Source organism: Microcaecilia unicolor, chromosome 10 (assembly GCF_901765095.1).
Source record: "Microcaecilia unicolor chromosome 10, aMicUni1.1, whole genome shotgun sequence".
In the NCBI taxonomy this organism is placed as follows: Eukaryota; Metazoa; Chordata; class Amphibia; order Gymnophiona; family Siphonopidae; genus Microcaecilia; species Microcaecilia unicolor.
Window position 1 is genome coordinate 196,565,307 of NC_044040.1, and position 12,627 is coordinate 196,577,933.

The 12,627-nt window shown below is 45.5% G+C and overlaps 1 protein-coding gene across 1 annotated transcript in view; it reads right to left on the bottom strand.

Moving 5' to 3' along the window:
• Positions 1-452: 452 nt before the first annotated feature.
• The window catches only part of SLC7A14 (solute carrier family 7 member 14), a 44,476-nt gene continuing 32,301 nt past the window's right edge, over positions 453-12,627 (bottom strand). The window contains exon 7 of the mRNA XM_030216487.1: positions 453-785. Coding sequence (XP_030072347.1) covers positions 466-785 — 320 coding nt within the window. The 3' untranslated portion in view covers positions 453-465. The remainder of the gene's footprint in view (positions 786-12,627) is intronic.

Here is a 12,627-nt window from a genome sequence, read left to right on the forward strand (position 1 = left end):
AACCTGAAAGCAGTAGATCAGCCGTAAAGTCCCATTGTCAGCCTAAGTACCTTAAACTGCATCTGAGCTCAATATCAGGAGCCTCTCCCTCTTTGGCACATCAGTCATTTCAGCATTTTGGGCAGTGCTGCCAAATCCATCCCCTATTAATAGCTTAATGCAGGTAAAGAGAATCAATTGAAACTCAAATCACACCAACTCCATCCTTCACAAAACAGAACATGATTGAGAGGGATTGAAAACAGGTTTCTGGAGAGCCTGATGTTCTTTTACTTTGAGATGACAATGACTGAATTCAGGATAAAAACCTTTAATGAAACTACCCTGAAGAGAAACCATAACGGATTAAAAGGTATGATTCTGAGCATTGGATTTTAAGAGGAAGGAAATATTGAACGATAGCCCAGGAAGCCTTCACATTCTAGCCAAATGGTTAGGTTAATAACAAGCAGACGTTCTTGACTCCTACTCTGGCGAGTGGTCTAACTCATCGTTTGCAATGAGGCCATCCGGTTTCTCTTTGTGTTTTCCTTTGCTTCTCGGTTTGTTACTCGTCCGATTGTTCTCCTCCGCTTCTGGCATTTGCTGGTAATAGAACCCTTTTTCTTTGGGAGCACCCCAGTCATGGTCGTTCTCCTCTTCTGGAGCGTAGGAAAAACCATCCTCGGTGGAGAAAGGGTCATCCACGTCGTAACTCTGGTATGTGCTCTGGTGCAGTACCTCCTCTCTTGCAGTGATCTCCAGTGCGCTGTTCCACATCCCATAGCCAAAATAGATAAGCAGACCTGCAATGAAAAAGACACATCCTTTAACGTGGCAAATGGTTCTAGCCTCAGTAACATTGTGACCAAGCAATGCAGCAGTATATTAAAGGACCTATTGACTAAACTGTGTTGGGTGAGTAATGTGGGCTTTAATGCACATTAACTGTTAACGCAGAGCTCATGAAACAGTAAAAGGGGCAATTATATAAAACAGCACCTAGAGATAGGCACCAATTACACATGTCAAAAGCGCCATCAAATTGACAGGTGCCAATCAGCCTTATTTTCGAAAGAGAAAGACGCCCATATTTCAACCCAAATCGGGAGATGGGCGTCTTTCTCCCGTGGCCGCCCAAATCAGTATAATTGAAAGCCGATTTTGAGCGTCTGCAACTGCAATCTGTCGTGGAAATGGGCAAAGTTGATGGGGGCGTGTCAGAGGCGTGGTGAAGGCGGGACTGGGGCGTGTTTATCGGCCGAGCAGAGATGGGCGCCCTCGGCCGATAATGGATAAAAGAAAAGCGTTTTTAGCGAGAAGTTGGGTCACTTTTTCTGGACCCTTTTTTCTCACGAACAAGCCCTCAAAAAGTGCCCCAACTGCCCAGATGACCACCGGAGGGAATCGGGGATGACCTCCCCTGACTCCCCCAGTGGTCACTAACCCCCTCCCACCAAAAAAAGAGAACTTTAAAAACATTTTTTGCCAGCCTGTATGCCAGCCTCAAATGTCATACCCAGCTCCATCACAGCAGTATGCAGGTCCCTGGAGCAGTTGTTAGTGGGTGCAGTGGACGTCACCCAGGTGGACCCAGGCCCATCCCCCCCTACCTGTTCCACTTGTGGTGGTAAATGGGAGCCCTCCAAACCGCCCCCAAAACCCACTGTACCCACATCTAGGTGCCCCCCTTCAGCCATAAGGGCTATGGTAATGGTGTAGATTTGTGGGCAGTGGGTTGGGGGGGGGATTTGAGGGGCTCAGCACCCAAAGGAAGGGAGCTATGGACTTGGGAGGTATTTTACTTTTAATTCTAAAATGTTACAAGTACCCCCTAGGGTGCCCGGTTGGTGTCCTGGCATGTGAGGGGGACCAGTGCACTATGAATTCTGGCCCCTCCCACGACCCAATGCCCTGGAGTTGTTCGTTTTTGAGCTGGGCACCTTTGGTTTCCATTATCGCTGAAAAACGAAACCACCCAGCTCAAATCCGCACACATCCGATGCATTTGCCCGGCACAAACCGTATTATCAAAAAAAAAGATGGGCGCCCATCTTTTTCGAAAATACGGTCTGTTCCGCCCCTTCATGTACTCGTTCTCGGACATAGACGCCCATGGAGATGGGCGTTCGCGTTCGATTATGTCCCTCTATGTGCACTAGGTGTTATTCTCTAAGGTAGCACCTAAGAGTCACAGCACCTAACTACAAGGGAAGTGTGTGGGCGGAGCCTCCCTGTTATATATGTAGTTTATAGAATACTATAAACTATATGGGTCACTTGGCACACTTAGGCATGCCAACTTCTGCCTACCATTGGCAAGGCATAAGATGGCACTGCAAGTTCTTCAGAGTAGGGTTGGACCATTGGATTTCCATAAAATGAGGGACTAGTCCTAGAAGTAGCATACAACAAGTCTTTATTAGGAAAACAAATCTAGTGCTGAAATGCCTCCTACAATTACGACATAGGTTTTGCAGCTACTGTGGCTCAACATTTGCATTTAACATACATTAACTGCAAATCTCTGAAGGGCTTTAGTAAACAGGAATCTAAATGCAGCAGAAAACCATATACAAATCACCATTATCAAATGCCACCTTTGATACGAACATTGGCACTTGGCAGCTATCGTGGCCCAGTTCTCTGTATGTTCAGCTTTCCTCTTTACTTTTCCTATGCTTCTAGATCATGACCATTTTTTATGTCACCAAGTTGTTGTTTTCTTCCATCTTTCAGACCCTCCCACTCTAAATTAGCACTACTGAGTATATGACCAGAAACCCTCATTTTTCTTTTGACCAGATCGTTTGTCAGGGACAAGGAGGTTTGATGAACAGGAGACGATATGAGCATATCTGGCCCATTATCTGGGTTGAAGCCAGTAGGCGGAGCTTGTCGCCCTATCAATTACATTGCTTTGGGTGTACAAAGATGGCAGCAGCTGCATTGGAGAGAACTAAAACCTCCTGGGTGGAGTGGGTGGAGACCAGCTTTAGCTTTGTGATGTCATGCTGTCTCCTGTTCATCAAACCTCCATGGTCAGAGATTCATGCAGTTTTATTTGAAAGCAAGTCCTACAGGTTGATGTTCTGTACCACCTTCTATTCCAGGGTTGGGCAACCTTCAACCTTTATACACAGAGGGCCGTATGAATGTCAGCACAGCCCCTTAGTGGGCCGCAACATTACTCAATGTCAGAACTGGACGTAGAAACAGCTCCAAAGACCGTCTGTGATAAATAAATATATAAGCAAAATTTTAACTAAAAATAATGGAAACAATCGGCTAGAGTGGTTATTTTGAAAATATTTGTGAAATACAGTATTTAAAATAATCAAAACTCGGGCTAATAACCTTTTCTGTGTGTACTTCCCATGGTCTTGGGGTTGCCCAACCCTGTTCTGTTCACACAGGCCACTATGTCGCACAGTTCGGAGCTGTACAAAGAGTACATCAAAGCAAGTCTCTTGGGGACAGAACTACGTAAATACTCCAGAACAAGGGCGTAGCCAGACCTCAATGATAGGGGGAGCCAGATCCCAAGGTGGGGGGGCACATTTTGGCCTGCCTCCCCGCCGCTGCCCTCCTGCCACCACTTTTGCCCCCTCACGGCCGCTACCACCCCCCCTCCACTGCCCTCCTGCCGCCACTTCCACCCCCCACCATTGGTATTTTGGCTTGCGGGGGTCCCCAACCCCCGCCAGCTAAAGCGTTTGTCCTTTGCTGGTCTCACATTGCCTGGCGACTGAAAACAGGACAGGGAGCCAGGCAATGTGAGACCAGCGTGGGACAAATGCTTTAGCTGGCGGGGGCTGGGGACCCCCGCCATCCAGAGCTGGGGCCCCAGAGCCAACGCCACTGCTCCAGAAGCTGGCCCAAAACGCCATAAGCAGCATTTCTCTAGATACTCAGGAATTCAGCAGAGCTGACACCATTATTTGATTCTTATCAAGTTCCAGCATCACCTGTTGGTTTTATGTTGTTAATACTGTTTGGAGGATGGATATAATTTATTTGATCTTGATGCAGTGTTTTGGTGTCTTTCCTCTCTGTGAGGGGTCTACTGGGCGAGTCAAAAAAAGTAACCCCTTAGTTTTTTTTTCCGTTTTCTCAGCAACAGCTTTGAATTTCATTATAAACCATAAACCATAAAGCTGTATGTCTCTGTTGATCACCCTCCCCTCACCTATCCACACCCACCCTGTTAGAATATCAATGATATGCTTTGATGTCCCCATGCATACTTCCTACCCACCCCCCTCCTCACACCCTGTCAGACTGTCACAGTAATGCTTGAATGTTTTCACTTATAAACACTGTCAGCTAGCACATTTGCTTTTTTCCGATCTGACGAAGAAGGGCAACCTTCGAAAGCTAATCAAGAAATGTATTAAGTTATGTCCAATAAAAAAGGTATCATCTTATTTTCTTTTCCATGTTTTATTTTGTTTGATTTCTATAGATTCTACATGGAATGTTGCTAGTGGAATAGCAACATTCCATGTAGAAGTCAGCCCTTGCAGATCACCAATGTGGCCGCGCAGGCTTCTGCTTCTGTGAGTCTGACGTCCTGCACGTACGTGCAGGACGTCAGACTCACAGAAACAGAAGCCTGCGCAGCCTTCTACATGGAATGTTGCTAGTGGAATAGCAACATTCCATGTAGAATCTCCAATAGTAGCAACATTCCATGTAGAATCTCCAATAGTATCTATTTTACTGTCATAGTAATGCTTGAATGGTTTCACTTATATACACTGTCAGCTAGCACATTTGCTTATTTCCGATCTGACGAAGAAGGGCAACCTTCGAAAGCTAATCAAGAAATGTATTAAGTTATGTCCAATAAAAAAGGTATCATCTTATTTTCTTTTCCATGTTTTATTTTGTTTGATTTCTATTGATAACGAATTTCAATGATAAATTTTGCGTACTTCTTTAGTCATCATATTTACATATTACTATTAAACAATGTTTAATTATCTTAAGCTATATTGATGTTACTGACATTTTAGTGTATTACCTAATGATTTTTGTGCATTAAAAATGTTCGAGCTAACACGATTAACAACGTTTTAGAATTTCGCAGTCTCCGTGAATTCTCAAAGTGTCCATCCTCAGGTCTTCCGTCACTTTGGGAAGTTCTTAACAGCCTTGTCAATTGGTCCCAGTGGCAGACTGTCCCAGATCATCTGCAGCGCTTCCTTGAGTTTGACGATTGTTTGGGGCTTTGGGTGGAGCTTGTGATAGGCCTCCAACATTTCTTCCCAGTCAAAAATCTATGACACTGTGACATTATTAACAGTAAGCTGGTACCAGTGGCGTAGCAAGGGCGGGGCGGTGGGGGCGGTCCGCCCCGGGCGAATGCTGCTGGAGGGTGCAGACAGCAGCCTTGCGCCTGTCGGCTCCGCTGGTTCCCTGCTCCCTCTGCCCCGGAAAAGGTTACTTCCTGTTCCGGGGCAGAGGGAGCAGGGAGCCAGTAGAGCCGACAGGCGCGCTGCTGCTCTCTGCACCCTCCAGCAGCCAAGAATGCGCCGGGGAGGGGGGTGTCATTGTGCCATGGGGGGTGTCGTGCTGCACCCTGGGGGGACGGACGCTGCTGCACCTGGGGGGGGGTGCGCAGCGGCGATCCGCCCCGGTGGCAGCCGACCTAGGAACGCCACTGGCTGATACCCCATTTTTTGTTCAAATAATGGTAGTTTTACAGTGCAAATATTTTTGAATGAGTGAAAATCACTAGGTAATCACGCTAAAAAGTCTGTCACTTCGCCATGTTTAACGATAATCTCATTCCATTCGACATATAAGTGTAGATAATAACAACAAATAAGCTGTAAAATTTCACGTTGAAATTCTAAGCAGTTGCTGAGAAAACAGCAAAAAAAACTCTAGGGGGTTACTTTTTTTTTGGAGGGGTGGCTCACCCTGTACATATTAGTCTATGCTCTCCACTCCCTCCAGTGAACCAGATGAAGTGAGAGAGGCAGATAAGTCAAACTTAAGTTTGGGAAGCTCACTTTTGCCTACCGACCACCTATTGTTTATATCATTACTAGCCGTTGAGCCCGTAAAAACGGGCTGGTATTGGGGTTTTCCTTCCCCCTCTCCGCGAGTTCGCCACCTCTACCTTTCCTCCTCCCCCCCCAGAGTCGCCACCATCCCTCCACCCGGCCCGGGCCCTCTCTCCGCTACTAAACTTACACATCCATTCGCCGGAACGCAGCAAGCACATCAGCTGAGCTGCCGTCGGCCCTTCCTTCTCTGCCTGTGTCCCGCCCTCCTGTGACGTAACGTCAGCGAGGGCGGGACACAGGCAGGGAAGGAAGGCCGACGGCAGCTCAGCTGATGTGCTTGCTGCGTTCCGGCGAATGGATGTGTAAGTTTAGTAGCGGAGAGAGAGCCCGGGCCGGGGGGGGGGGGGGGGGTAACGGTAGCGGCGACCTCGGGTGGGGGGGAGCGGTATCAACCTCGGCGGCGCAATTTCCCTCTCTGTCCCGCCCTCGTCATCACGTATTGACGCGGGGGCGGGACAGAGAGGGAAGTCTCTACTGCGCATTTGCGAGTGAGTCGGTCACTCGCCGTTTATATGTTTGATCATCATTAGCATGATTTCAGCAGCAGTATGCAGTGCTTTACAAAGGCACGTGATGAACTGTCCCTACTCCCGGGAGCTTACAACCTATTTAGGACAGAGACAGACATCATACACAACAACAACAACAAAAAAAATACAAGGTTTTCATTTAAAACAGTGAGACCTTGATTGGTATGAACTAAAGCCAGGGGGATAAAGGAACAATGTTCCCTCTAAGCTGTACAAGAGCCCTCCAATCACATTCTTGCCAGTGAGGGGTGAAGCTTCAATATTCTGTTTTCAGTGTCTAGGGACAGGCAGCACAGCGATAAATTTGCACAGCTTGCCTGTTCCTCACTATTGAAAATGTGATACTGAAATAGCGCCCCTCGCTGGCAGGAAAATATGTGGCGGATTCCCACATTGTATAGGAGGGCTCAATCCTATCGATTGGGTAGTCTTGGTGTAGACTGAATTGTACAGTGCCAGATTTCCTTCAATTTTATTTTGAGCTTTGTAAATCCTGTATTACTGTGAAAGCACATAACCATTCTGGGGAAGTCGCGCTTTGAACCTGCTCAACCTCTACGGTTTCAGCTACACTGGCTCCCCGTAGCTGACCGCATCACATTCAAAATCTGCTCACTTACTCATAAGATTATGTATGGCGTATGGCGAGGCACCAGAATACATGCTCGATCTCATTGATCTACCAGCTAGAAATGCTATAATATCTGCGAGATCCTACCTCGTCCTCCATTTTCCAACCTGCAGGAATGTTAAATATAAGACTCTTCTTGCATCGTCCTTCCTTTACGTCAGTCCGAAATATTGGAATGTCCTGCCAAAACAGCTTAAGGAGCTTGCTGACCACCAACTGTTCAAGAAGTCCTTAAAGTCCTTCTTATTCAACAAGGCTTATTCCACAGGCAGCTCCACTATTTAGCATATTCCACTTGCCGTCGCCTCGCCCCTGTCATTTCCTCTGTGCTTTCCCCCGTCCCTACCCCCTGTCACTTTCTGTTACTATGCCATCTTTGTCATGTATTGTAACCACTTGATTTATTGTAAGCCACATTGCGCCTGCTCATGTGGGGTAGAAATGCACTAAAATAAATAAATAAATAAATAAATACGTGATTGTATTTCGGAAAAGGTCACTAAAGTAACGGATCAAAAATGTTGAGAATGGCTGATTTTTCACGTCATGGCTCCATAAGCAGTTTGCAAAAGTTACATTTATTTTATTTATTTATTTATTTAGATTTTGCTCACACCTTTTTCAGTAGTGGCTCAAGGTGAGTTACATTCAGGTGCACTGGATATTTCTCTGTCCAAGGAGGGCTCACAATCAAGGTTTGTACCTGAGTGGAAAAGTTTGTACATGTTTGAACATGTCCAACTTTTAAAAAAATTTCCCACATGAAACGATGGGGTTTAGACTATAATATTACAAATTATTTGCTCTAACAGAATTCACTAAAACCTCTTTTTTTTTTTTGTCCTGGTGACTTTAATTATCTTTCCCCAGGGTCGCTTTACTCATACTACCCCTCTCCTCAAGACCCTTCACTGGCTCCCTATCCGTTTTCGCATCCTGTTCAAACTTCTTCTACTAACCTATAAATGTATTCACTCTGCTGCTCCCCAGTATCTCTCCACACTCGTCCTTCCCTACACCCCTTCCCGTGCACTCCGCTCCATGGATAAATCCTTCTTATCTGTTCCCTTCTCCACTACTGCCAACTCCAGACTTCGCGCCTTCTGTCTCGCTGCACCCTACGCCTGGACTAAACTTCCTGAGCCCCATCCTTGGCCACCTTTAAATCTAGACTGAAAGCCCACCTCTAACGTTGCTTTTGACTCGTAACCACTTGTAACCACTTGCCTCCACCTACCCTCCTCTCTTCCTTCCCGTTCACATTAATTGATTTGATTTGCTTACTTTATTTATTTTTTGTCTATTAGATTGTAAGCTCTTTGAGCAGGGACTGTCTTTCTTCTATGTTTGTACAGCGCTGCGTATGCCTTGTAGCGCTATAGAAATGCTAAATAATAGTAGTAGTAGTAGTAGATGGCTCACATATGGTACCACCTGTTCATGCCCCATCTGGTTCAGAAGCTTTTCTTTATGGCTTCAACTGAAAAATGACCCCCTAGGTTCTCTCTGCCCTCTGCCACCTCAGACTTTCAAGCAACAGGTAACTGTGGTTATCTGGCAGGAGCCCGCTGCTACAGTACCGTAACATGCAAAATGGCCATGAGCCAGGGGAGAACACACATGAGCTAGTGATAGGAAGCACCAGAGACAGCCCTAGCATCAGAAATTGCCTGAACGCATGTTTCACTACTGACGTCCTCTGGGGGCACAAGTGAGCAGCTGTAATAAAGGCTGTTTTCTTTTTGTAAAGATTTGTAAGCTATTCCTTTCTTTTTTGGAATTGTTCTACCATAGATATAAATAATGAACAATAAAAAAAAGAAAATATGAAACAGTCACCCTCTGTGGTAGTAGTGACAGGCTGCCCCTTGTTGCTAGAGTCAGTCCATTCTCTGAGGCAGCCAATACGCCAAACTGGAAAAGCCTGAAGTGTTTCAGCTAGATGACTTCCCCAGCATTCCCTGCTTTTTAATAAAACTGGATTTATCATCTACCTCTTCACATTTCCTTTTTACCAGTCTCGTCAGGCTACAGACTTATTATACACAAGATATTAACCATTGTCTCCTGGGTATGCTCTCTTTTTGCTAAACATTGTCAGGTTGTCACTGCTATATTTTCAAGGGACACTGAAGAAATGTTCCCTGCTCTGTTTCAAGAGGAAAATCCCACAGCTAGGACAAAGGAGCTGCAGTGAATATTGCTTTTGTTTGCCGCTTTATTTGTAACATTTGTATCCCGCATTTTCCCACATATTAGCAGGCTCAATGTGGCTTACAAAATACCGTCATAGTGGATGTCCCCAATAAGGGTTCAATGCGGCTTACATGTTTGGTATAGAAACATCATAAAAATTACATCACTGAAATGCACCCATAAACAATAAAAAATAACAACATTTAAAATACAGCAAAAATCCAAAGATGACAAAATAAGTACAAGAAAAAAAAAAAATAAAACATCCCCAAACAGATAACGTTTTTAACTTTTCAAATAATTCAATTCAACCCTGATAATACCTGGCATAAAATTCCAAAATGATACAGCCGCCAAAGAAAATAAAGAAGTAACTGTCTAGTACACCAAATTCCTTTAAAAGAATTAGGTCAAAGCAACATTATATTAGGTAAATGAAATGAAAAATGGGTAAAGAAATAGAAACAATGTCAATCAGCATTGCAGATGCAATTCCATATAATACTTGAAAAACCAAACAAGCTGCTTTAAACTGAGGCATTCAAGAAGGTGAAATGCTAGTAATCTTTGCACTGCTCCAGCATCCTGAGCTGGAAAGATCTTTCAGTTTTATTGGAAGTCAGGTTTGTAACTATTTGTGTACACGCCTGGGATAAACTTCCTTAAAGTAAATGATTCTGGCCTGACTGTGGATAGACACGAATGATGCCCAGGATTTATCAACCAAATCTGAAATCCTTTCCTTTAAAACATACAAATATATCTTCTACAGCCCACATCCACATCTAATGGAATTAAATGGACACAGAAATCACCTCTGTTCCACAGTCATTGAATCTGACCTTTCTTGGGCGGTTTAGGCATCCTCAGAGTAATAGACAGGGCTTTTTTTGAGGGGGCACTTGGGGGTACTGAGTACCGGCACCTTTTCCACCGTCTGCTAAACTTGACCCATGGTTCTCGTATTTTAATGAAAGAGCTCGGGTTCTACATACAAATTCTGCCTTGACATAGATTCTATGACTGGTTGCAGGGGTCCTGGCTATTGTGGGGTGAGTCCCTCAATGATTACTCCACCCCTGAAGGGTGGCCTGGCATTTGAGTACCGGCACCTTTTTTGCTAGACAAAATGCACTGGTAATAGATATACAAAATTTTTATCTTCTGTGACAATTGAATTATGCTTTTATTCCACCGGTACTTGGCTGTACCTAGTACAGGCACCATTGTTTTCCTCTGCATCAGCCGTGGGAAATGACAGGAGAGAACGGACCTGTCTAGGAAGCAAAGTAAATCCTTTTTGCTCTTTCCTAATCTTTCATGATCTTTGTAGGCTGCTGCCTGGGAAGAGAGAAGCTGGACTGAGCAAAAAAACAGGGAGCTGTTTCTGCAGGACCAGTGGCGTAGCCGCAGGTGGGCTTGGGTGGGCCAGGGCCCACCCATTTATGGCTCTGGCCCACCCAACAGTAGCACATGTTTAGTGGTAACTGGTGGGAATCCCAAGCTCCGCCAGCTGAAGATTTCCCCCTGATGGTAACGAAAACGCTACTCTCCACAACACCGGCACCTGCGCATACTCAGTTTTCAGTGCACGGCTGCTGCCAAGGTGGAAAGAAGCGTTTTCCCACCAGCTGAGATTATTTTTTTTTTTTTGAGGGGGGGAACACTTGGTGCCCAGTTGCCCACCCAATTCTTGCCTAAGCCCACCAAAAATGTGTTGTCTGGCTACGCCCCTGTCAGCAGGACACTGGCCAACAATTAGGCGTGCCTGGATAGATCATGTGACCTTTATTAGCTGCCATTTTCTATGGACTTATACAGAGGCATAACGATATTCTCGGTTTTGTTCTCCATCCCTTTTTGGATAATCCCTAACATTCTGGGGGTCTTTTTTTTTTTTAATCTGTTTATTGGCATAATGTTAAACATACAAAGGTATTAAAACCAAGAAAGCTTATTACAGAGCTTGAACAGCCACATTCTGGGGGTCTTTTACTAAAGGTTAGCTCGAGTTATCTGCAGCAGGTCCCATTTTATTCCTACGGGCCCTGCTGCAGATAACTCGAGCTATTCTTTAGTAGAAGACCCCCCTCTATTTGCTTTCTTAGCAGCCACAACACACTGGACTGAAAATGTCAACTTATTGTCTACAAAGACTCCAAGGTCTTTTTCTTAATCAGAATTCAGAATTTTGTACTTGTAATTGGGATTATTTTCCCCTCTGGGCATCACTTTGAGTTTGTCCATATTAAATTTCACCTACTGTTTAGATATTCAGTTTCCTAATCTCACAAGATGCTTCTGCAATTCCTTCCCAATCCTCTGCTGTTTTAACTACGTTATTTTATCTTGTGTCATCTGCAAATCTGACCAACACAGGGCTTCTTTCTCCAGATCAGGGGCGTAGCTTCAATCCGTTCAGAACTCTGCTGCGTGTCTTATCTTCCGCCTAGACCGATATGCCCATATCACCCCTCTCCTCAAGTCACTTCACTGGCTTCCGATCAGGTACTGCATACAATTCAAGCTTCTCTTACTAACCTACAAATGCACTCAATCTGCAGCCCCTCATTACCTCTCTACCCTCATCTCCCCCTGCGCTCCTACCTGTAACCTCCGCTCACAGGACAAATCCCTCCTCTCAGTACCCTTCTCCACCACCGCCAACTCCAGGCCCCGCCCTTTCTGCCTCACCTCACCCTATGCTTGGAATAAACTCCCTGAGCCCATACGCCAAGCCCCCTCCCTACCCATTTTCAAATCCTTGCTCAAAGCCCTCCTCTTCAATGTTGCTTTCAGCACCTAACCATTATACATCTATTCTTGAAATCTAGACTGCCCCAATTTGATTGACTGCACTTCTTTATCCTTTAGATTGTAAGCTCCTTCGAGCAGGGACTGTCCTCTGTGTTATATTGTACAGTGCTGCGTAACCCTGGTAGCGCTTTATAAATGTTAAGTAGTGGTAGTAGTAGTAGTTATGTGGGGCCACGGGGGCCTGGGCCCCCGTAGATTTGGCCCTGGACCCCCCTGCCGACGACCCTCTTGACCCCCCTCCTGCCGCCAACCCGCCGTCAACCCACCGTTGCTGTCTGCTACCTTTGCTGGCAGGGGACTCCAACCCCCGACAGCCGAGGTCCTCTTCTTCCTTCGTTCTGAGTCTGACGTCCTATACGTACAACGTGCAGGACGTCAGACTCACAGAAACAGAACG